General features: G+C 35.6%; 1 protein-coding gene across 2 annotated transcripts in view; it reads left to right on the top strand.

Moving 5' to 3' along the window:
* LOC137389773 (ATP-dependent translocase ABCB1-like) overlaps positions 1 to 24,265 on the top strand; it is a 54,216-nt gene extending 29,951 nt beyond the window's left edge. For both annotated transcript variants that reach the window (XM_068075869.1, XM_068075868.1), the window contains exons 11-26: positions 14 to 124; positions 2,097 to 2,222; positions 3,599 to 3,811; positions 5,080 to 5,250; positions 6,688 to 6,855; positions 7,702 to 7,806; positions 8,921 to 9,103; positions 9,781 to 10,053; positions 11,353 to 11,556; positions 11,923 to 12,023; positions 15,407 to 15,565; positions 20,127 to 20,283; positions 21,138 to 21,335; positions 22,385 to 22,591; positions 23,069 to 23,215; positions 23,669 to 24,265. In XM_068075869.1, the coding sequence (XP_067931970.1) occupies positions 14 to 124; positions 2,097 to 2,222; positions 3,599 to 3,811; positions 5,080 to 5,250; positions 6,688 to 6,855; positions 7,702 to 7,806; positions 8,921 to 9,103; positions 9,781 to 10,053; positions 11,353 to 11,556; positions 11,923 to 12,023; positions 15,407 to 15,565; positions 20,127 to 20,283; positions 21,138 to 21,335; positions 22,385 to 22,591; positions 23,069 to 23,215; positions 23,669 to 23,860 (2,715 nt within the window). In that variant the 3' untranslated portion in view covers positions 23,861 to 24,265. The remainder of the gene's footprint in view (positions 1 to 13; positions 125 to 2,096; positions 2,223 to 3,598; positions 3,812 to 5,079; positions 5,251 to 6,687; positions 6,856 to 7,701; positions 7,807 to 8,920; positions 9,104 to 9,780; positions 10,054 to 11,352; positions 11,557 to 11,922; positions 12,024 to 15,406; positions 15,566 to 20,126; positions 20,284 to 21,137; positions 21,336 to 22,384; positions 22,592 to 23,068; positions 23,216 to 23,668) is intronic.
* Positions 24,266 to 25,146: the final 881 nt, after the last annotated feature.

Below are 25,146 nucleotides of genomic sequence, written 5' to 3'. Positions count from 1 at the left end.
TATTTATATTCAGCATGTGGAGATTGATTTATCTATGAAGGAAGGACTTCAACCAGATAAAATTGAAGGAGCCATAAAGTTTCAAAAAGTGAACTTTGCATATTCAACAAGACCTGAAGTGCAGGTATGACATTTTTGAATAACATTTTATTATAAGTTTTTTTTCAGCTGACTACAGAGTATCTAAGGAATGCTAAAAAGTTCCTAACTAAATGTTCTTCCGACTGAAAACTTCTTGCATGAACTTGAATATATCACCATTGTGTTTAAATTAAAAATCATTATAGGCCTATTTATGCATTACACTTTTTTTCTAGTTTTAGCATTATTATCGCCAAAACCAGCGAAGTGGTGTCAATACCGCATGCTTTGTGCCTAAATGAAAAGTTTCTATTTACTTCTTTGGTTTTGTTATTGATAGGCAGCTGACATCAGGGAAATGAAAAATCTCATAATTATCGTGAATCACGTGATATCATATTAACCCTTCCCGCTATAGCATCATTGCTATAACCCTTCCTCGTTCTAGCATCATTGCTATAACTCTTTCCCATTCTAGCATCAATGCTATAACCCTTTCCCATTCTAGCATCATTGCTATAACCCTTCGTCATTTAAACATCATTGCTATAACCTTTCGCCGTTTTAGCGTCATAGCTATAACATTTCACCATTCTAGCATCATTGCTATAACTCTTTGCCATTCTAGCATCATTGCTATAACTCTTTGTTGTTCTAGCATCATTGCTACAACCTTTTGCCATTTTGACACCATTGCTACAAACCTCCGCTGTTGTAGCATCATTGCTATAACCCTTCCTCATTCTAGCATCATTGCTATAACCCTTTCCCATTCTAGCATCAATGCTATAACCCTTTCCCATTCTAGCATCATTGCTATAACCCTTCGTCATTTAAACATCATTGCTATAACCTTTCGCCATTCTAACATCATAGCTATAACACTTCGCCATTCTAGCATCATTGCTATAACTCTTTGCCATTCTAGCATCATTGCTATAACTCTTTGTAGTTCTAGCATCATTGCTACAACCCTTTGCCATTTTGGCATCATTGCTACAAACCTCCGCTGTTGTAGCATTATTGCTATAACCTTCCGCTGTTGTAGCATCATTGTCATAACATACATGGCTATAACCTCAATGCGATTTTTTGTACTGGTTGCTTTGGTTATAGAATCACGTGATTTTTTCAATAAAACTTCATTTTCCCTGTCGGGTGATAATCAATAGAGAAGACAGAAATAAACAAGAACTTTGAATTTGAGCAGCAAGCCTTTGCCAAGTTATACAACATATATACCGTTATTATGTACTTACTGCTGCATATGTACTGCGTATATCACATCTACCGGTATTATGTACTTACTGTTGCTTATGTACTGCGTATATCACATCTACCGGTATTATGTACTTACTGCTGCATATGTACTGTGTATATCACATCTACAGGTATTATGTACTTACTGCTGCATATGTACTGTGTATATCACATCTACCGGTATTATGTACTTACTGTTGCTTATGTACTGCGTATATCACATCTACCGGTATTATGTACTTACTGCTGCATATGTACTGTGTATATCACATCTACAGGTATTATGTACTTACTGCTGCATATGTACTGTGTATATCACATCTACCGGTATTATGTACTTACTGCTGCATATGTACTGTGTATATCACATCTACAGGTATTATGTACTTACTGCTGCATATGTACTGTGTATATCACATCTACAGATATTATGTACTTACTGCTGCATATGTACTGCGTATATCACATCTACAGGTATTATGTACTTACTGCTGCATATGTACTGTGTATATCACATCTACCGGTATTATGTACTTACTGCTGCATATGTACTGTGTATATCACATCTACAGGTATTATGTACTTACTGCTGCATATGTACTGTGTATATCACATCTACAGATATTATGTACTTACTGCTGCATATGTACTGCGCTAATATAACCCAAACTTGTTACCTGGGATGTTACCTGAGATAAGTGTGAGATGCTTGAGCTATACTTTATTTGTTACAACTAACTTTCTTCAACAACCAGGTGCTAAAGGACCTAAATTTGACCATAAGAAAAGGACAGCTAGTAGCCTTACTTGGTGACAATGGAAGTGGTAAAAGCACAACCATACAGCTATTGCAGAGGTTCTATGAGTGCGACAGCGGCCAGGTTGGTTGTAATGATTCAATTGTGCTTTCTTATCTAATTGACTTCTTTAACTGTTCTCTCTGCAGTGGTTCCTGCGCTTACTGAATTGTGAGACTAGATGAACTCAAAGTAAATGGGCATAAGTAATAGCTAGAGTCAGCCTAGTAATAACCACTCAAACTATATTGAAGACAAAAGGCAAAAGAAAAAAGTTTTTGGTTGACATTTGAGCATAAAGTCTTACTATAAGACCTGTAAAATGAATTAAATGTTTCATGTTTTAATTTCATGTTTAGAATATTCCGTTGTTTGTCAGGTACATTTAATTATTAGTATATCCGGTGTGAATATTGCCTTAATCCAAAATGCATTTTTCAGTGCATTTACAACATCATTTTGAAATATATCGCTGACAATGAGTGAGCCAATAAAGATAGAGTGGCCAGCATACTCACTGAGCGCAATCAACCGCCTCTTTGGCAGCTGTGATATCATTGCCAGAAAACTTGTCACCCAATTAACAATATATCTTACCATTTGCTATCAATGGAATAAGTTAATCCCTAAATCTGACCTCTCTCAATAATGCGAATAAAACAAGCTTGTATTCGGCCTTTGCAATCCCACTATCTGATTAGGCCTAATACAAAATGGCAGCTTTTATTTACCATTATCACATGGACTACTTGAAGCCAGCCAGATGACTGCATAGGAAAAGTTATTTCTGAAGTGCTCTTGCAGTGCACCAGCTACCTAAAAGGCACCAGAGGGGGTGTACCATAGTGGGTGTACTACAGTGGGTGTACTAGAGCAGGCGTGCCAGAGCAGGTGTACCAGAGAGAGGGTGTAGTAGAGTGGGTGCACTAGAGCGGGTGTACCAAAGTGGGTGTACCAGAGCGGGTATACTAAAGCAGATGTACATGCCATAGCGCTTTAGTTTTTAAAACAATGTTGTTTGCTATGGCATACCACTTGTCTGTAATAGTGGTTGAAAGACTAAATATTTAATAGCTGTAAGAAATACTAAAAATAGCGACAACTGACCTAAGTATTATAAATGGCTTCTTGTCATTCACAAGGTTCAATTGAAAATTAAAAATGGCCTTTCCCACGCAAGCATTTTAAACTTTTGCATGCATTGCAGTCATTCCATGTAAAGACTGTGATTTAAAGATCTTCATGCATGTCAAAATTGCGTGGCCATCAGCTCACCATAGACATGTGTGTTTATCATTTGATAGAGTGTGAGCTTTTTTGCGTGGCCATCAGCTCACCATAGACATGTGTGTTTATCATTTGATAGAGTGTGAGCTTTATTGCGTGGCCATCAGCTCACCATAGACATGTGTGTTTATCATTTGATAGAGTGTGAGCTTCAAACATGCTCCCTTCTACAGATTCTCATCGATGGAAAAGATATACGAGAGTATGATTTGGCTGAGCTTAGAAACCATATTGGAATGATCTCTCAGGAACCTGTGCTATTTGCTACTACAATAGGAGAGAATATTAGACTCGGTGCCAAGTGGATGGATGAAGTGACGCAAGAAGACATAGATAACGCGGCCAAGCAAGCTAATTGTTACGATTTCATAACACAGCTGCCTGAGGTCAGTGAAATTCAAAACATCATTTGAATTTCACTACAACAAACTCATTTGTTGTAGTGAAATTCAAAACACCTATGTAATATTATAGGTGTTGTAATATAAGTGATGTAATATAAGTGATGTAATATAGGTGATATAGGTGATGTGATATAAGTGATGTAATATAGGTGATGTAATACAGGTGATGTAATATAAGTGATGTAATATAGGTGTTGTAATATAGGTGGTGTAATATAGGTGATGTAATATAAGTGATGTAATATAGGTGTTGTAATGTAGATGATGTAATATAGGTGATCAAATATAGGTGTTGTATTATAGGTGTTGTAATATAGGTGATGTGATATAAGTGATGTAATATAGGTGATGTAATATAGGTGATGTAATATAAGAGATGTAATATAGGTGTTGTAATATAGATGATGTAATAAAGGTGATGTCATATAGGTAATGTAATATAGGTGATGCGATATAAGTGATGTAATATAGGTGATGTAATATAGGTGGTGTAATATAGATGATGTTAAATAGGTGATGTAATATAGGTGATCTAACATAGGTGTTGTAATATAAGGGATGCGATATAAGTGATGTAATATAGGTGATGTAATATAGGTGGTGTAATATAGATGATGTTATATAGGTGATGTAATATAGGTGATGTAATATAAGTGATGTAATATAGGTGTTGTAATATAGATGATGTAATATAGGTGATTTAATATAGGTGCTGTAATATAGGTGATGTGATATATGTAATGTAATATACATAATGTAATATAGGTGTTTTGAGTTTTGTGAAAAATCATCTTTTTTGCTAATCACTGATGCTATACTACTGGTATGCTGACATCAAAAAACAATGTGCTAGCTCTAACACAACATGTTGACAATATGATATGTCTAGTACCATGTCTGTAGTATGTTTGCTAATATGTCTGTGGTATGTTTAGTTCTATGACTATGCTATGTTTGGTACTATGTTTGTGGTACATGTTTCTAATTCTTATTTCGAAGTGTTCATTTCATTGGCTACCGTTCAATAATTACTGTTCAACATTTCCGTGAAATTTATCATTATAGATATATGTTACTAAAATGCAAATGAGTATTAGGTAGAGGTGATATGTCAATAATCTTTTCATGACGGTAAAGTTACATTAAAAAAAGTGCAACATAGTTTATGTTTAAAATGTATTGTATTTTAGTAATCAAGTACAGAGGCTATCGTTTATCTGTGATAGCTATCACAGAATATCTTTCCATAGGGCTTCGACACTCTTGTTGGATCAAATGGCATGCAACTTAGCGGTGGTCAGAAACAGAGAATAACGATAGCCCGAGCTCTTGTTCGAAACCCTTCCATTTTACTTATGGACGAGCCAATGACTTTCTTAGACTCAGAAAACAAAGACACCCTGTATGAGACTCTAAAGAAGGTACTGATATTTACAGACAGTTTTCTATTTTTATCATATTATTAGAGCATTTAATCCTGAAAGTATTACTAGGAGCTGAATAACTAAACCTTGTGTATGTAAACACTAGAGATTTTGAGCTATGGTTGCAAGAGTAAGAAAGAAGACTTTTCGCACTTGCATAGATCTAAAGAATTACAAATGCTCTCAGACCGTGTCTACATTTTTACTAACTTTGCAATGTGTTTACGTTATGTACTGTAGGTTAAATTGGTGTCATAGACAGCACTCACATACGCTAAATTTCCTCTGAGCTTTATGTTTTTACTATAGCTAGTGATTCCCAATTTTTATCACTCACCAGAGCAGCCTACCTGTGTGAACCTTCAGCGGATAACTGTCAGTCAATGTCTACCCTGTGTAACCTAATTAAAGCACTATGTTAGGTCAATGTCTACCCTGTGTAACCTATTTAAAGCATTATGTTAGGTCAATGTCTACCCTGTGTAACCTATTTAAAGCATTATGTTAGGTCAATGTCTACCCTGTGTAACTTATTTAAAGCATTATGTTAGGTCATAGTCTACCCTGTGTAACTTATTTAAAGCATTATGTTAGGTCAATGTCTACTCTGTGTAACCTATTTAAAGCATTATGCTAGGTCAATGTCTATTCTGTGTAACCTATTTAAAGCATTATGTTAGGTCAATGTCTACCCTGTGTAACTTATTTAAAGCATTATGTTAGGCCAATGTCTACCCTGTGTAACCTATTTAAAGCATTATGTTAGGCCAATGTCTACCCTGTGTAACCTATTTAAAGCATTATGTTAGGTCAATGTCTACCCTGTGTAACCTATTTAAAGCATTATGTTAGGTCAATGTCTACCCTGTGTAACCTATTTAAAGCATTATGCTAGGTCAATGTCTATCCTGTGTAACCTATTTAAAGCATTATGTTAGGTCAATGTCTACCCTGTGTAACTTATTTAAAGCATTATGTTAGGCCAATGTCTACCCTGTGTAACCTATTTAAAGCATTATGTTAGGCCAATGTCTACCCTGTGTAACCTATTTAAAGCATTATGTTAGGTCAATGTCTACCCTGTGTAACCTATTTAAAGCATTATGTTAGGTCAATGTCTACTCTGTGTAACCTACTTAAAGCATCTTGTTGTCTCTTACAGTTTCTGACTGTGTTTGTTATAAATTTATCACTTTATAATTAAATTACAGCTTCATAATATATTTTTATTGTGTATATATTATTCTGATTAAGACCTATTTTAACATGGCACATGTGACACTGTATAAATCTTTATGGTTTCAGCCAGAAGTAAGAACTCTTAATAGCTGTTTTATCTGGTCATCATTTGTCATCCCTCTAAGTGCTAAGTAGAAAGGTAAACTATAATGGTATAACCGTTGTGATAGCTAGCTAATAACAGTTGCTGTTTAGGTGTCCAGAGGAAGAACAACTTTAATGATAACACACAGCCTACCCTGCGTTAAACCATGTGACAAAATTTGTACATTCCGCGATGGTAAAGTTCATGAAGAAGGCACCCATGATCAACTCCTAGCAAAGAAAGGGACATATTACTCTAGAATCCTTGAAATTCAAAAAGTCAGTTTCATCTTTTTTTAATCTTTTAACAGTTTATTTAGTGAGAATACCTTGGACAATCATTTGGTTTATACAAAATGGAGAATGTTTATCTGGTAGCCTTTTAGAGATGCTCAACATCTCAGACTAGCTTGTAACATCTCAGACTAGTATATAACATCTCAGACTAGTACGTAACATCTCAGACTAGTGTGTAACATCACAGACTAGTGTGTAAAATCTCAAACTAGTATGTGACATCTCAGACTAGTGTGTAAAATCTCATACCGGTGTGAAAACCTTTCTGATACAACCATTACAGAACAAGTCTTTGTTCACATGTTCTTCCTTTTTTCATAGTCTCACCTCTTTCTTGTTGGTTGACTCAACTTTTCAGTGCAATAACTGTCAAAACTATCTGATCTGTGTTTTTTTAAGATAAATTGTCAAAATGTATGACAGCATGAATGTTTAACAGTTATGTATGACAACATGAATGTTTAACAGTTATGTATGACAACATGAGTGTTTAACAGTTATGTATGACAACATGAGTGTTTAACAGTTATGTATGGCAACATGAGTGTTTAACAGTTATGTATGACAACATGAGTGTTTAACAGTTATGTATGACAACATGAATGTTTAACAGTTATGTATGACAACATGAGTGTTTAACAGTTATGTAATCCTAATTTATGAAGCTGTTTGCACAGATGGCATATTAAGTTCATTATTATGCTTTTCTAAACCCGGTAATAAAACTAATACAGAAGATTAGCTTTCATTTTGTACTATCAGGTAATGTATGTTTTGTATTAGCTGTTAATCTATGCTGCGTGCTAACATTTAGTGTATGTTTTGTAGGAAGAGAATGCCAAAGCAAGATCTTCTATGACAGTAGCCTTTCCTCAGCGTCATCAGTATTTGCACTCAAGTAGCACGACTTCTATTTTGTCTAATTCTTCATTGGTAAGCTGACACCATAACATCACAACGTCATGACATCTTGACATCATGACATCATACCATCATACCATCATGACATCCTGACATCCTATTATCATAACATCATGACGTTATGACATCCTGACATCATAACATCATGACATCACGACATCATGATATCCTGACATCGTGACATCCTGACATTATGACATCCTGACGTCATGAAATCTACGAAATCGCTCAAACATACGGTATAAGTTTTTAATAGATATTTATAGCGTGCCTTTCATTACCTCAACTAGCATGATATAGCGTGCCTTCCATTACCTCAACTAGCATGATATAGCGTGCCTTCCATTACCTCAACTAGCATGATATAGCGTGCCTTCCATTACCTCAACTAGCATGATATAGCGTGCCTTCCATTACCTCAACTAGCATGATATAGCGTGCCTTCCATTACCTCAACTAGCATGATATAGCGTGCCTTCCATTACCTCAACTAGCATGATATAGCGTGCCTTCCATTACCTCAACTAGCATGATATAGCGTGCCTTCCATTACCTCAACTAGCATGATATAGCGCGCCTTTCATTATCTCAACTAGCATGATATAGCAATCAACTAGCATCAAAAATCGTTTTATAAGAATTTTAAGCTCATATTTTAAAGAAGCAATACCAAATATTTAAAATTTTGGTTGGCAAAAGCAACCAAAATAAAAAAGGAAAAGGCTTTCAACTAAATAGCTTTGGTCATGCCATTGTCGTTTGGCCAACCACAACCAAAAGTTATACTGATGCTTGTGATAGGCAGTAGTACATAGTAATCAAGTACAGTACCAAGTATCAAGTACCCACAAGTACATATTTAATTGAACTGTGTTTACAGCTACGCTATTTTAAAAAGATTCTATAAAAGCTAGCTTGATAAACATGCATTGCCCATGACGTGAAACTACTGTAGCTAGCAATAAAATTTTAATGATAGGGAAATCTTATGATTTATGATTCTCTTACAAAAAATTGATTAGGGTTAAAAAAATGTAGCTTGTTATTTTCAGATTTTGCCAAAAGTATAGACTTTACTGTTGTCATTCTCAAAATACGCTGCAACATGTTGCCTGTAATGTTGTAGGGTGGGGACTGGGGAGCAGCAAATGAAACTAGAACAGGTGATGCTCCACACAAACTCACAACCTTGGATATCCTTGCTATCAACAAACCGGAATGGAGTATAATAACCTTAGGAGTTATCTGCTCTGTGGTCTCAGGTTGCACGCCTGCTGTTAGTGCCATCATAGTCACGGAAATCATTCATGTGAGTTGATGCTATGAGATGCTGCTCGAGTCTTACATTCTACATGCAAATAATGACTAAGACTTTACATTCGGACCTTCAAATAAAATTCATATTGTTGTTTTCAAGAAAATGTCCTTCATATCGGGAGTTGGTTATTTTTTGCCACTGGTTCTCAGGTGTTGAGTTTCGATTGTATTTATAATTTACTTCAATTATTAACACATACTAAATTTTTGGTCTATTTCTGATCAAATCTTTTTGCTTAAGAAAAATCATCTTTGAACGTCAAAGTTTTACCGAGAGACTTATTAACAGGTAGTAGAAATTTTAGTCTTGATAGATGCCTTTTATAGTGTTTAACTTTTAACTAGATCACATGAAAAAAGTTGATGTTCTATTTTTTCTACACAAACTGATAAAAGGTTCACAGAATAGTGCATATCTCTATAGATAACAAGACTCATCTACTTTATGTAGCGGTATAATATTTGCTATAACAAAATGCTTGTTAAAAAGTCAGACAAAATAATAAAGTACTAATAAAATAATCTATGAAAAGTTGATTAAAGAGTTATTAAGCGTGCAAAGATTGTGTACTGATGGAAGAATCTGACCTTCAATTATTTAAAACATCAACCAATGTTTTAGGATTTATGTTCATTGTATCTAAAACATATGTCTAACATTATTTGTAGTCTCTACATCGAGTCGATGGCTCAAATGCTGATAACGTTGAAGCCGCTTCCCTCCTCGCAATTGATGTGGTTGTGCTCGGCATTGTTGCTGCAATTGCCTACTTTCTCCAGACTCTTACTTTTGGTATCTCTGGCGAAAGACTTACCAGTCGACTCAGAGAGCAGTGTTTCACTGCAATCGTAAAACAGGACATGACATATTTTGACGACAGCGAGCACAGTGTAGGCCTTCTCACCAGCAGACTATCTTCCGAGCCACCGCTTGTTAAAGGGGTAAGTCTAGTCTACATTCTGTCATCTTCACTCTACAGGTTTGCTCACACGATATTATAGCTGAGATCATAGAGCTCAACTGATGCATTATTGCAGTTTGATACACCATACACTGTTTATTACACCATACACAGTTCAATACACCATACGCTGTTTAATACACCATACACAGTTTAATACACCACACACTGTTTGATACACCATACGCTGTTAAATACACCATACACTGTTTAATACACCATACACTGTTTAATACACCATACACTGTTTAATACACCATACACTGTTTAATACACCATACACTGTTCAATACACCATACACTGTTTAATACACCATACACTGTTTAACGCAACATACACTGTTTAATACACCATACACTGTTTAATACACCATACACTGTTTAACACAACATACACTGTTTAATACACCATACACTGTTTAATACACCATACACTGTTTAATCTACCATACACTGTTTAATACACCATATGCTGTTTAATACACCATATGCTGTTTAAATTTCTTTCAATGTGACTACACAATAGGTTAAAATAAATTGGAAACTGATCAATTTTCCAGCACCTGTTGTATTAGTTCAAAGGGGCCGTTAAAATTTGCTCATTTAGGGAAAATTTCTGGTGGCGGACCAGTGCCAAATATATTGTCATTAAAGAAAATCCATTAATTTACATCTAATTAGGCATCACTGTCTCAATGAATTTCATTGCTATAAACAGTTGGAGTGGTAAATAATTTGTACACAAGCTACCAAAGATCGCATCTCAACCAAATGAAAGTCTACTCATTTTATCGAAATAAATGCATTTCTCATCATAAATAGTTGTTAAGGAGTACCTTTTGTAGGTAGCTTTGTAGGTGGCTTGTATTATTAGGTACCTTCAGTAAGCGGCTTTCTGGCAATGGATTTTGCTGTAGATCCTCACAGAAGGTTCTCACAAAGGTACCTACAAAAGGTGACTACAAAGAGCGCCTACAAAAGGTTTCTACAGAAGGTACTTCTTGTAGGTACCTATAGTGGGTCCTTTTTGTAAGTACCTTCTGTAAGTACCTGCTCCAGGTACCTTCTCTAGGTACCTACAGCAGGTATTTGGGAAAGCAAAAGAGAGCATATTCAACATGTAAATATTCTATATTAACAAATTATAACATGGAATTGACCAAATTTTCTATTCTTCAAATATATACTATAAATGTTGTGCGCTTATTTGTAACTTCTATTCAGAGTCAAAAGCCTTATGGCTCTGAGATGTGCATTCTGGTATCAAGTGATTTTGTAGGCTTCTGGTACTCGTATTGGAATGATGGCCAACGCTGCCGCAACGGTAGTCTGCACTATGATAGTCGCATTTTATTTTGTCTGGGAACTTGCGCTGCTTGTTCTACTTTTTCTGCCTCTGTCAATTCTCGTTGAAGTTGCACAGCGGAAAGCATTTGCAGCAAGGTCAAAACGAGACAAAATCAGCATTGAAAATGGAGGAAAGGTAAAGTATCTTGTTATGATCCTTTTAAAGTTGAGAAAAATATTAACATTTAAGTTTCTTGCAACAATGATTGTCAAGAAGAAAACTAGAATAAACTATTTGACGGCTTGCTGCGTCATTATAAGCATGTTGGCAAGTACTTGACCTTTAGCACCTCTGAAGTAAGAAATGCTTTCATTACTAGTAAAGTTTATTGTTATTAAAATTGTCAATACAACTGGATTTGGTCTTCAATACCATCGGCTCAACTAACATCCTAGTTGAATCTTTAAATACTGTATCAACCACATCATAAAACATGTTTAAAAAGATTAGATAGTGGTCATCTGTTAAGTTATACTCTACATGGTCTCTCTTGTCGCATAGGTTGCACACGAAGCAATAACTAACATGAAGACCGTGGCAGCATTTAATAGACAAATGTACTTCACTGAGAAATATGATGAGCTCTTTCTTCCTCTCCACAAGTATGTTTGCCAAGGTCTAGCTTCCTTATCCAGCCCAAAAAACTTGTGATCGCTTGTGTATTTAGTGTTTGACTGTTTGGGTTTATATTTGATACTCAACCTAATAAGGTAACATGTTAGATAAGTTTTATCATATCACAAAACTTTGTAAGACATCTATTTGACTTAAGATACCAATATGACCAAAGTGCCTTTGGTCTATCGAATAAGCTGATAAATACAAACATCACCTCATGGCCATGTTTTGTAACATCATTCCTACACAACGTGTACTGGATTCTTCAGCGACATTTTTACTGCTCTCCTTAGTAAAATCTTTATTCAATCTACAAGTTTGATTTTGAAGTGATTTTTGTCTTTCTACATAGTAAACAATGCAAACAGCTATAATATAATTGTGCTATGACTAGGTGAATGCCCGGCATTGCACGGGCAATTAAAAAGCAGCTTATAAACAGTGGCAAGTAATGTTGTTGCCATTGGTAAATTTTTTTTACCCAATGAATTTGAGTAACATAAGCTAGTGATTTAAGCTAGCTATAATTAACTTTTAAACTCTTTAATTTACGTGCACCATGCTTAAGCCTATGCCTTAAGCCATGCTTAATCACGCAATCAATCATGATCTTCAAGCATATTAGTAGCCGTAAATAGCATTTTGGCAAGTGCTTCAATCATGTGTATTGTAACCGTTGTAATGAGTAGGACTACAATTATTCCATTGTATAGTATTGTAGCCCCTTGACCTAGTGGTTAGCATGCCTGTCGATAGATTTGGAGGTTCTGATATCAAATTCAGTGAAAAATGGATTTTTTTTTATTCTAAAACCTTATTGTTTTAACTGTACACACAACCGACAGACAGACAAACAAATGCTGACATATATATATCCTAGCTGCATTACCCGTTCACGAGAACAGATTCCCGTACAGCAAGAGGTTTATTGAGAGTTGTCTTTCATACTGTAAAATAACTCCAAATATGCAGTCTACTGAATTTGTTGCCCTGATCAGAGTATGCATACACATATGCAGTCATACATGTCAATAATGTTGGGGAAAACAATGGAAATCTGCAATGTGTTTTACAGCTAGTCGACAATGCATCAGTCTCAAACCACTTAAATTGGAGTTGTCTTATTTTTGTACAAAGAACTGGTAATAAAATTGACATTACTAGGCAAACTGAAGTTCTTCAAACTGGCAGTATTGAAAAATTTTGCATCTTTTAAAAAATTCTACAAAAATATTTTGCTATCGCCAGCATTTACTGAATGGAGACGTCTACATACTTAAAACACTAACCATGGCTCACCAGCTCTTCGTCTATAGCCTGTGTTTTGACATGGTATATACAAGCAGTGCGGCAGTAATGTGGTTGTGTTGATAAAATTTATATGTATAACAGCACAGACAGTATGATGTCAAGGCAGATACAGCATTAGCACCTCACAATAATAAAGCAATGCCAACATGATAGCCTTTTTATGAGATACAGTGAGGAAAATGAATGCATGAAAAAATATACATACTGGAAAATATGTTAGAAAATGCTGCATGTAGATAATATGTAGGTATAACAGAACATGAAAAACATAGCATGACATAAAAATAACATAATGTTAATTCAACGCAACACTTGTGTAAAGACAACATTTTTTGTTTTTCTGTCGGGTGTATGAACAAACAGTTTTCGCCTTGTGCCTACTTTTTAGCAGGCGACGTACAGCTGGCCATGGCCAAAGTAAGTCGATACCAGCTGCTCTCTTTTTTCTCACCGTCACCTGTCGCAACCCTCGGATTACCAGTGCAAGTTCTGTAGTAGCTGTAGTACTCGTAGCTGGAAAAAAATAAAAGTAACTCAGCTGCGGAAGAAAATGAACATGTTTACTATCACCAACAGTGGCAAATGCAGCGTTTTTAAGTAGTGGAGATAGATACAAACTCAACTAACATTATGTTTCAGTTGTTATATGTTAATGTGGTATTGCACATAAAGCAGTAATTACAATTATTGTTCACACTGTAATGTACATTATTATTATTATTATAATTATTATTATAATAATAATTATTATTATAATAATAACTATTATTATAATAATTATTATTATTATAATAATAATTGTTATTATAATAATAATAATTATTATAATAATAATTATTATTATAATAATAATTATTATTATAATAATAATAATTATTATAATAATTATTTCTATAAATGTTGTGCGCTTATTTGTAACTTCTATTCAGAGTCAAAAGCCTTATGGCTCTGAGATGTGCATTCTGGTATCAAGTGATTTTGTAGGCTTCTGGTACTCGTATTGGAATGATGGCCAACGCTGCCGCAACGGTAGTCTGCACTATGATAGTCGCATTTTACTTTGTCTGGGAACTTGCCACATTAATTATTATAATAATTATTTCTGGTAGTTAGTAAAGCATGATGTTAAGCCAGTGTCAGTATTTTTGGAGCTCGACAAACCCTTCCTCGACCCTTCCTCGACCCTTCCTCAACTTTTATACAAACCCTTCCTCAACTTTCATACAAACCCTTCCTCAACTTTCATACAAACCCTTCCTCAACTTTCATACAAACCCTTCCTCAACTTTCATACAAACCCTTCCTCGACCCTTCCTCGACCCTTCCTCAACTTTCATACAAACCCTTCCTCAACTTTCATACAAACCCTTCCTCAACTTTCATACAAACCCTTCCTCAACTTTCATACAAACCCTTCCTCAACTTTCATACAAACCCTTCCTCAACTTTCATACAAACCCTTCCTCAACTTTCATACAAACCCTTCCTCAACTTTCATACAAACCCTTCCTCAACTTTCATACAAACCCTTCCTCAACTTACATACCCAATCCTGATACTTCTCAACCTTTTCCTGTTCTTTGTCTTTTACTCTCCCACCTCCTGGCACAGCCACATCAATTAGCCATGTGTGCTCTAGCTCCTTGTTCTTTATCCTTATTATTATTATTATTATCATTATCATTATTATTATTCTTTCTAACCAATGAGCTCTGAGCTGTGTCTACAAAGTCATAAGTATTGTGTTGTGCTGCAGTCTTGCTAATGAGCTCTCAGCCAGTGAATTGATAAATCTCTTTAAGAAATATGCTTATATTCTAGTGTATAATATTCTAGTTTATGAATATTATGATACTACCCATTGCATAATGATAGGCTATAGTTTATGATTATATAATATTTAATATATTAACACTCTCATATTTTTATCAACAGACAATTAAATTTGTAGACTTATTTTATGTTTGCTGTTTTTCCTTCTTTTGAATGCTGAAAAATGACCAGAAATGTATCAAGTATTCATTGCTTTTTATTAGATTAATTTTGGTCTTTGCAGAACTGACAAGAAAAAAGCGGTGTTTTATGGAATAACTTACGCAGGCCTCCAGAGCTTACAGTATGTCATGTATGCTATCTGTTTTGGTTTTGGTGGTTATCTCGCTGCTAGCGACATCCCCTGGAGAGAAGAAAACATTTCATTCGGTTATATTGTGAGGCAAGTCAATATTTTACATACGCTTTATATAAAAAACATTGATGTGGAAATAGTTTGTTGTTTTTTTACACGAAATACAAATTTGGGCAATATATCTAACTGTTTCTTGTTTGTTAGTTTCAGTGAATTTGAATTTTTTCTATATGTTTAACCGAGGTTTTTAACTGAATTTTGTTTCTAGTGAACTACTGTAGATGCTTTAATACTGTGAACTACAGTAGATGCTTTTATACCGTAAACTACAGTAGATGCTTTTATACCGTGAACTACAGTAGATGCTTTTATACCGTGAACTACATTAGATGCTTCTATACCGTGAACTACAGTAGATGCTTTTATACCATGAACCACAGTAGATGCTTTTATACCATAAACCTCCTTTTAATGTAAATTCCACTCAACATAACGAAATTATGTAAAGTTTTTGCTTCGTGATATGTAAGAAGTTCCATATAACAAAATGGGTGAAGTCGGTGCAAGTTCTCAAATTCGAATTGAATAATGAGAGTCCCAAAGTCAGCCTTAAAAATATGTTTTTCCCTTTTGCCATACTTGGGAGAAGTCCCAAGATTTGCCCTCACAGGTCACAGGTCACAGGTCACATTTGCCCTCGTCAGGTGTGCTGATAAGCGCAGTGTGCCGTGAGAGATCGTCAGGTGTGCTGATAAGCGTAGTGTGCCGTGAGAGATCGTCAGGTGTGCTGATAAGCGTAGTGAAAATGTAGCTGTACAATTATTCAGAAATACCCAGAGGCAGTCGATTGGTGCAGATGTTAGAGTGTTGATCTTCCAATCTGAATGTCACAAATTGGAGTATAGTTATAGTTTATACTCAACTCTAATCTTGGCTTCGGAAAAAATGGACCGACAGACACCCCTTTTCCGATAGGAACTATATATTTTTTGTTTTACTTTATTTTAAACATATACAATACGGTTTTTTTACCTTAGACCTTGTCATCTAGATAAAATGTAAAAGAAATCTGAATTGACTTGAAAATTGAAAATTTGAATTGACATTGATGGTGTGCAGTCTCCTTAACTTAAAATAAAATTACTGTAATCATGAACCTTGAACTAAGTGAAAGTGATAAGAAATAAGAGAGAAGTTGTCGATACAAACCAATAACAGCAAAGTTACTGGGCAGGCATTTAATTAACAACTGAGGCTTAGTTTTTTTTATTCGAATAGCCATAGGAGTGAGTTTGGAAAGGCCTCGAGACGGATTAGACAATTTACATGTATTTTACTGTTTGTACAGTATATAACAGTATATAACAGGGGTGGGCAAAGTTTTTTCTCAAAGAGCCAAATTTCATAGTTGCAAGATTTTTGGGAGCCGCATAATATGTGTATTACAGTGCGTATAACATTTCATACTGATAATACAAGCTTGGTAGTTGTATTGTAATTAAATTTATTTATTAGACTACTTTTACAATAGCATTGAATAATGTTGAAGTGAGCCTAAAGAGCTTCGTATAACTTAAAGTTTAGTGAGATTTATAGAATTGTTTATGGCTGCTCATTATCTCTTGGTAATCTGGCTCTCTACTGCAGCATGCTATTCTTAGGAGCTGACACAAGTGATCTCGAGTCAAAGTGGATCTCAACTTGCTCTTGATATTATTTATGTATGAAAATGTTGATTCACATATACACGTAGCAACAAACACGGTGTACCACCATCTTCCTAGTTGAGCAAGCTGTAGATATTCAGCCTTTGTTGAAGCTTTCTAGTAGAAGCCCTCCTCAATTTCATTTATATCTGTACCTTTGAGGTTACACAACTCCAGTTGCAGAGATGAGGCATTAACACTCTTCAATGGCAACTGAGTAACCCACTCTCCATTAGTTTTTGCCTTCTGAGGTGCTTTTATGAGTTGTATGATGCGTTTCAAAGAGTGAAACTGACTAAATCAATTGTTAAACTTTTGTTGAAACTTTTCTATAAAGTGAGTGTAATCAGCTGTACAAGAGGCCATTTTTTCATTCTCATCTAAAAATGCTTTTAGAGTAGGAAAGTGAAGCATATCATCTCACACATCCACTAGAAACAATTCCAACTTATGGGAGAAGGCTTAAACAGCTGGTAGTGTATTAATGATAGTCTTGTTCTTCCCTTGAAGCTTGAGGTTCAGATAATTCAAATGGCCACAGGTGTCAACAAGGAAGGCGAGGTCATTCATATCTTTAGATATGAGTGACCTTGAAACTGTCTTGCAATCAGGCTTGTGCATGTATTTAAAAATGAGGTTAGCTCCTGACGAATACTCCACAACCTGGACAGAACATTTCCCTTACTTAGCCATCTAGTGTTATTTTATGTTAGCAAATCTTCACTAGTGGCATCGCTTTCTTTGAGAAACTTTCTTAAGGTTCTGTGTCTGAGAGCTGATCGACTTCTGAGGAAATTGATCATCTTCATAGCCTTACACATTAGTTGTTGAAAGTGATCATTTAGTTTTCCGCATAAAACAGTTTAGTGGATGATGCATTAAGAAGCTAGCATTGCTGGCATATCCTTCTTCAATCTAGCTATGACACCTTGCTCTCTTCCAACCATGGTTGGAGCGCCATCTGTTGTAGATATGCATTTGTGGAGAGTTATTTTCATATTATCAAGTCCTTCAACGAGGGCATCATAGATAGCCTGGTCATTGGTTTCTCCTTCTAATTCAACCAAATTAAGAAGCCCCTCCTTCCTTTCTTTACCATCAAAGAATATGTAACACAGGGTATAGGACTAAATAATTATACTATGCTTTATAAAGAAACATGCTGATGCTTTATAAAGAAACATGTAGTATAAATGTGTGGGTTAGTATTTTGGAAACAAATATCACAAAATCGGTGCATATTTTTCTACTTGGAGTTATGTTCCCTCTTTACTGTCTTAAAATGCACTTGTATGATTTCAGCAAGTAAAATTTTAGTGTTGTTGCCAGTTGTTAGTGTAAACACAGTAACCTACATACCTTACAGAAACTGCTAATTGAACTAAACCCGTTATATCAGTAGATTCATCAATAGCGATTGGAAAGTAATCTGCCTGGTTTTATGGTTTAGCAAAGTCATACTGAGATAATCATAAATGCTTTTAATACTACCAGTAGCAGTTTTCTTAGAAAGTGGTATTGCCTTGACTTTACCAATCACATCACGCTTATCTGGAAAAAGTAGTTCCATAGCCTCAACCATGCATTATTCACAATCTCAGCATGAGAATAGGGAAGCATTGCTTTTACTGGAATCTTTGACACTCGTAGAGGAGCTTCTGTAGCGCGTTTATCAGCAGCTATGAAAGAAGCTAGCATATTTTCTAAAAAAGTTAGTGATTTCTGAAGTTTATCTAACTTTTGATGTCTAGCTACAGATCCCAGTAGAAATGTAGTAGTAAACTCTCTGTGTTTCGTCTCATGATGGCGTTTGATGTTCGTCTTCTTATTAGCGGAGACCGTTTCCTAGCACCAAAGACATTGCGGTTTGCCAAGCCTAAAGATGAACGCATATTCCATTGTCCACTCATCTTGGAATTATCATGTAGATTAGTTTCTATTTCATTTACTTTGTGAAGTTCCCATTGTAACTCTGGAGAGGGTTTGTTTTGTTAAAGATGTCATTGCTACTCCCACTGCATTATTTGGCTTAATTGCAAATGACATGTTCAACTAAGAGACATCATCTTATATAAGCCAGCATTATGAAATCATGATGAAATGACTTCCTGATGAACATTTCTAGAGCATTCTAATTTTGTCCTCATTAGGTCAGCAACAGACACTACTACATCGGAAAAGCTACACGTGCATGATGCCATGAACTATGACTCATGATGCATGTGTAGGCTATATATAATGCAGTAATAGTGCACATTTAAATAAGCCTAATATGCCAAAATGCATGTAGTTTTGTACAGTATATTATAAGGATATTTTTATATACGTCAAAAAAGGTGAATTTACACAGAGTTGAAAGAGCTGCAACAAAATTTGCAAAAATCCGCATGCGGCTCTAGATCCGCACTTTGCCCAGCCCTAGTATATAACATCTCTATAACCCTAGCATCTACTGTATATAGTTATCTTTTTACAATAAAACTATCTTATTATATTTTGACTTCTGAGCAATATTGTTTAACTTGAATGAAGAACTTGAGATTCATATAAAAGTTACAAATGTAGATTTACAACAAAACCTGATCACTTGCACAGATAAGCTTTAAAAGCTCCATATGAAGATTCTGTGAAAACCATGAGGAACTGATATAGTTATACATTGTATATCGGTGCTTCAAGAAAGCAGTAAAACTTTCTTTATGAAGAAATATTTCATATTTTACTCTTCAGTTAGGTGTTGTTTTAGTACATTATTTGCATGTTATGATATAGAGTTCTTGCCATGGCTTCATTCATTTGCTATACAGTTCATTTGCTATACAGTTCATTTGCTATACACTACCGCCACCAGAGTTTAGGTTTTTGACTAGATAAGAATATTATTACGTTATTGGAAAAAACTAGCCACATTCTTCATTGACAGTTGATACTTTTGATTCTAGAGTGTTTCTTGCTATCACTCTTTCAAATATAAATATTGGAGAGTCTCTGTCACATCTGCCAAACTATCTCAAGGCCAAGTCAGCAGCTGCCTGCATTCAGGAATTACAACAGACTTGCTCTACAATTGACCCAACATCAGATGGTGGTTCAAAACCAGTAAGTGCTCTTTTTTTTAGTTAAACTTATAAGATGAAAGTGTATTTCTCTGAATGATCTTGTCTAATAGAATAGTGGCTCTCTGAATGATCTTGTCTAATGGATTAGTGGCTCTCTGAATGATCTTGTCTAATAGAATAGTGGCCCTCTGAATGATCTTGTCCAATGGAATAGTGGCTCACTGAATGATCTTGTCTAATGGAATAGTGGCTCTCTGAATGATCTTGTCTAATGGAATAGTGGCTCTCTGAATAATCTTGTCTAATAGAATAGTGGCTCTCTGAATGATCTTGTCTAATGGAATAGTGGCTCTCTGAATGATCTTGTCTAATGGAATAGTGGCTCTCTGAATGATCTTGTCTAATGGAATAGTGGCTCTCTGAATGATCTTGTTTAATGGAATAGTGGCATGAGCTCGTACTGCCCTGTAAACCTTTACTCTTTATCGTTGCACTATTTTTCTTTTTATAACTTAAGCGTGTTTAGCCAAAAACATCACTCATCGCTGCCACACTTTCAATTCTCTATTACATAGTGTCGTTACTCTCCTTAAGATAAATACGGTATAAATGAATCACAAGCTGTGTCTCATTTGTAAAGCTTTTCTACAGCCGTAATTGTGTTGAATATATAGATCTTAATTTAAACGAAATACTTTTAACATGCTTATCTATCGGGAATGCAGTATAAAATTTAAAGAAAGCACGCTTTTCATCTAGCAAAGTATTTTAAAGGCATTCTAATGCTGCTCAGTTTAACATGATTTCTCAGGATGTTCCCCAACTGTCATCTTAAAACCTTGTGCTTGCTATCCCAGCTAACTGCCAATCCAAACTGGCAAGCCAATGTTGCAGGGATCCTGTGAAGGAGTAGTAAAGTTTGCGGATGTTGAATTCAGCTATCCTGCCAGACAAATGGTGCAAGTGCTTCAACGTTTTAGCCTTTCAGTGAAAAAAGGAGAAAAAGTAGCGCTTGTTGGAGCGAGTGGATGTGGCAAGAGCACCAGCTTTTCTCTGCTGGAACGATTTTACGATTGCCAAGAAGGCAGAGTGGTAAGTTTAGACTTGTTCGCAGCATCATAAATGTATTTATTAAACATGGAGGAATTTGTAAAACTATTACAGAGAAACTATTACAGAGAAACTGTTACAGAAAAACCATTACAGAAAAACCGTAACAGAAAAAACCGTTTCAGAGACTCCGTTACAGAGAAACCGTTACAGAGAAACCGTTACAGAGAAATTGTAACAGAGAAACCGTTACAGAAAAACCGTTACAGAGAAACCGTTACAGAGAAACCGTTACAGAGAAACCGTTACAGAGAAACCGTTACAGAGAAACCGTTACAGGGAAACCGTTACAGAGAAATCGTTACAGTGAAACCATTACAGAGAAACCGTTACAGAGAAACCGTTACAGAGAAATTGTAACAGAGAAACCGTTACAGAAAAACCGTTACAGAGAAACCGTTACAGAGAAACCGTTACAGAGAAATCGTTACAGAGAAACCGTTACAGAGAAACCGTTACAGAAAAACCGTTACAGAGAAACCGTTACAGGGAAACCGTTACAGAGAAATCGTTACAGAGAAATCATTACAGAGAAACCATTACAGAGAAACCGTTACAGAGAAACCGTTACAGAGAAACCGTTACAGAGAAACCGTTACAGTGAAACCGTTACAGAGAAACTGTTACAGAGAAACCGTTACAGAGAAACCGTTACAGAAAAATTGTAACGGAGAAACCGTTACGGAGAAACCGTTACGGAGAAACCGTTACGGAGAAACCGTTGCGGAGAAACTGTTACGGAGAAACCGTTACGGAGAAACCGTTACGAAGAAACTGTTACGGGGAAACCGTAACGGAGAAACCGTTACAGAGAAGGGGTGTCCTAAGAAATAGCTCCACAGGTTGAAGCAACACTTCTGGATGAGTCATATTTGAAGTAACGGTCATTTTGACTAGCACAACAAGAATTACAATGAGTTGACACATGAGCTTGAACTAAACTCAATTACTCTAAAACTATTTTCTGTACTTTCTTTGTACAGGTGTATTCGTTGCATTCTGAATACACTTGAAACATTTCTTTCTATTAGGCAGTTGATGGCCAGGACATCAGGAGATATAACATCCAATGGCTGCGTCAACAGTTGGCAATTGTTCCTCAAGAACCAACATTGTTCAATACATCTATAGCTGAAAATATTGCATATGGAGACAATACGAGAGAAGTAGGAATGGCAGAAATTATACAAGCTGCCACTAAGGCTAAAGCTCACAATTTTATCACAGCTCTTCCTGAGGTACACAGTCTACAGGCTTAAAGTTGAATGTAGTAATATTGGCTTCACTACTTAAAGCACTGAATTTATTTTAGCATGTAAGACTTTAGCTTTAGGTTTGCTGCCATATACTTCAATATTAGACTAAGTTTAAAACATATCAATATTTTCCATTGTTTGATGCTTCGAGGCATCAATTATAGGCTGTGCACCTATTAAAAAGTTGTGTACTTACAATAGGCTATAATTCTTGTCTCAGACTGAATAGAGAAAATTGAGCTGTTATGCGACAATGCAGGTTATTTTTAATTGGTTGATCATGGATTGACAATGACTTTGTTGGTGCATACTTCGCTAGCATTATATGTTTAGACTTGTTTTAAAAAGGCACAAAATTTCTCATTAAGTAAATGGCTTATTATTATCTGGAACTGTTTATTGGTTTAAACGCAATTGCTGTAGCGATATTCCCTTCTGAAGGACTACTTGTATTCACAGGGTTATGAAACAAATGTTGGCATGAGGGGTAATCTACTAAGTGGAGGTCAAAGGCAAAGAATTGCTATCGCTCGAGCTCTCCTTAGAAATCCGGCAATTATGCTTTTAGATGAGGCAACATCTGCTTTGGATGTCGAGTCGGCAAAGGTAAGCTCAGCATATATGCGAACATCGTTAAAGTGTTTGGTTAATAAATCATTGGTAAGGGGGGATGACTAGGTCTATAAACAAGCCTTGACATGTTTTTGCACACTTGCTTAAGCTCCTATAGCGCCTATCTTCTGCCCATGGTTCGAGTACCCTTCAGCATCATTAGACAATCTCCTCCTCTCAAAGCAATAACTGATGTGTCTCATTGTGTTGTCAACAACAACTGTGTTGTCATTAGGTTTTCTGTAATATCATGGTGTAATGTTACTTTTTATAATAATATGGTTTAATGTTACTTTGTATAATAGTATGGTCCATCGTTACTTTCGATCATAGTATAGTGTAATGTTACTTTGTATGATCTCATCATACAATGCCATTTTCTGAATAACTTCACTCTTGCTTTTGGGATAACTTCATCTACAAGTGTGTTCATCCTCTGTTCTTCAGGCTGTTCAAGATAGTTTAGAAGAAGCACTGAGAGATAAAACTGCTATTATCATTGCACACAAATTATCAACTATAAGAAATGCTCATAAGATTGGAATCATCGACGGTGGAAAGGTCGTAGAGTTTGGTACACACGAGCAACTTATAGAGAAGAAAGGAGCTTATCACAAACTTTTTAGTCAAGAAAAATAAGTTTCATATTGTTCGTTGCTAGTACAAACCAAGTTTTGGTTACATGATGTCGCTTTTACAGTTTACAATTAATAGTATTAGAATTATATATGATACATGATACATTGACAATCTATGAAATAGAGCATATTTATCTTTAGTCTGCAGAGCTGGCAAAGGTTTGTCTAGTCTAGAGATAAATAACAATAATCATAAAGTTTCACATGAACTTGTCACAGACAGCTGTACTTTGCAAATTTTCTTATATTGTTTTAGACCGAATGACATCATATTTTCAGGTGCAGTGAATTGTGATATTTATATAATATGCAAAGGTATTGTGGCTTAGATGGTATTGTCAATATCTATAGCACAAATAGAATGTTTCCAAGCGTAAGTTGAATATATACTATATTATGAGAAGTTGTTTTATTGTTGTATTTTGTTATTGAAACCAGCTACACGCACTGCTGACAGTCGCTAAGCTTGGCCACTGGTTGGTAAATAAGAATTGATAAAAGCACCATGTAAAGACATATGATGGTCCTATAGTTATAAATGTACAGAGTGAGATCTCCACACCAAAAACAATTCTTCCTTTGACTGCAGTTCGGTGAGAAGTTTAACAAACTTGATGCAGCAATAGCTTTTTGGTGTTCTGTCCAGTTTCATCTGTAGTTGTGTCTATTAAATTTAGTGTAGTTCCTATTAAATTTCACCTGTAGATACGTTTATATTCCTGTTAGATTTCCCCTGTAGTTGTGTCCATATCCCTGTTCAATTTTACTTGTAGCCATGTCTATACCCCTGTTCAAATTTACCTGTAGACATGTCCATACCCTGGTTCAATTTTACCTGTAGACATGTCCATACCCTGGTTCAATTTTTAACTTTAGTAACTCTAGTCCAAGTTGTGGTGAGGTCAGTAACTCTAGTCCAAGTTGTGGTGAGGTCAGTAACTCTAGTCCAAGTTGTGGTGAGGTCAGTAACTCTAGTCCAAGTTGTGGTGAGGTCAGTAACTCTAGTCCAAGTTGTGGTGAGGTCAGTAACTCTAGTCCAAGTTGTGGTGAGGTCAGTAACTCTAGTCCAAGTTGTGGTGAGGTCAGTAACTCTAGTCCAAGTTGTGGTGAGGTCAGTAATACACCAACAAGTATTCAATTTGTTGAAAAAATTTTACTTTGCTCTAAATCTTGCTAACAGCCAATGAAAGAGATCATATGATTGGCCAATGAAAGAGATCATATGATTGGCCAATGAAAGAGATCATATGATTGTACAGGCTAGAAGCTGCTTAGCTTCAACAGAAA

This window comes from Watersipora subatra, chromosome 3 (genome assembly GCF_963576615.1).
Source record: "Watersipora subatra chromosome 3, tzWatSuba1.1, whole genome shotgun sequence".
NCBI lineage: Eukaryota > Metazoa > Bryozoa > Gymnolaemata > Cheilostomatida > Watersiporidae > Watersipora > Watersipora subatra.
Note: the sequence above shows the minus strand (reverse complement) of the source record. Positions and strands in the feature narration are given on the sequence as shown.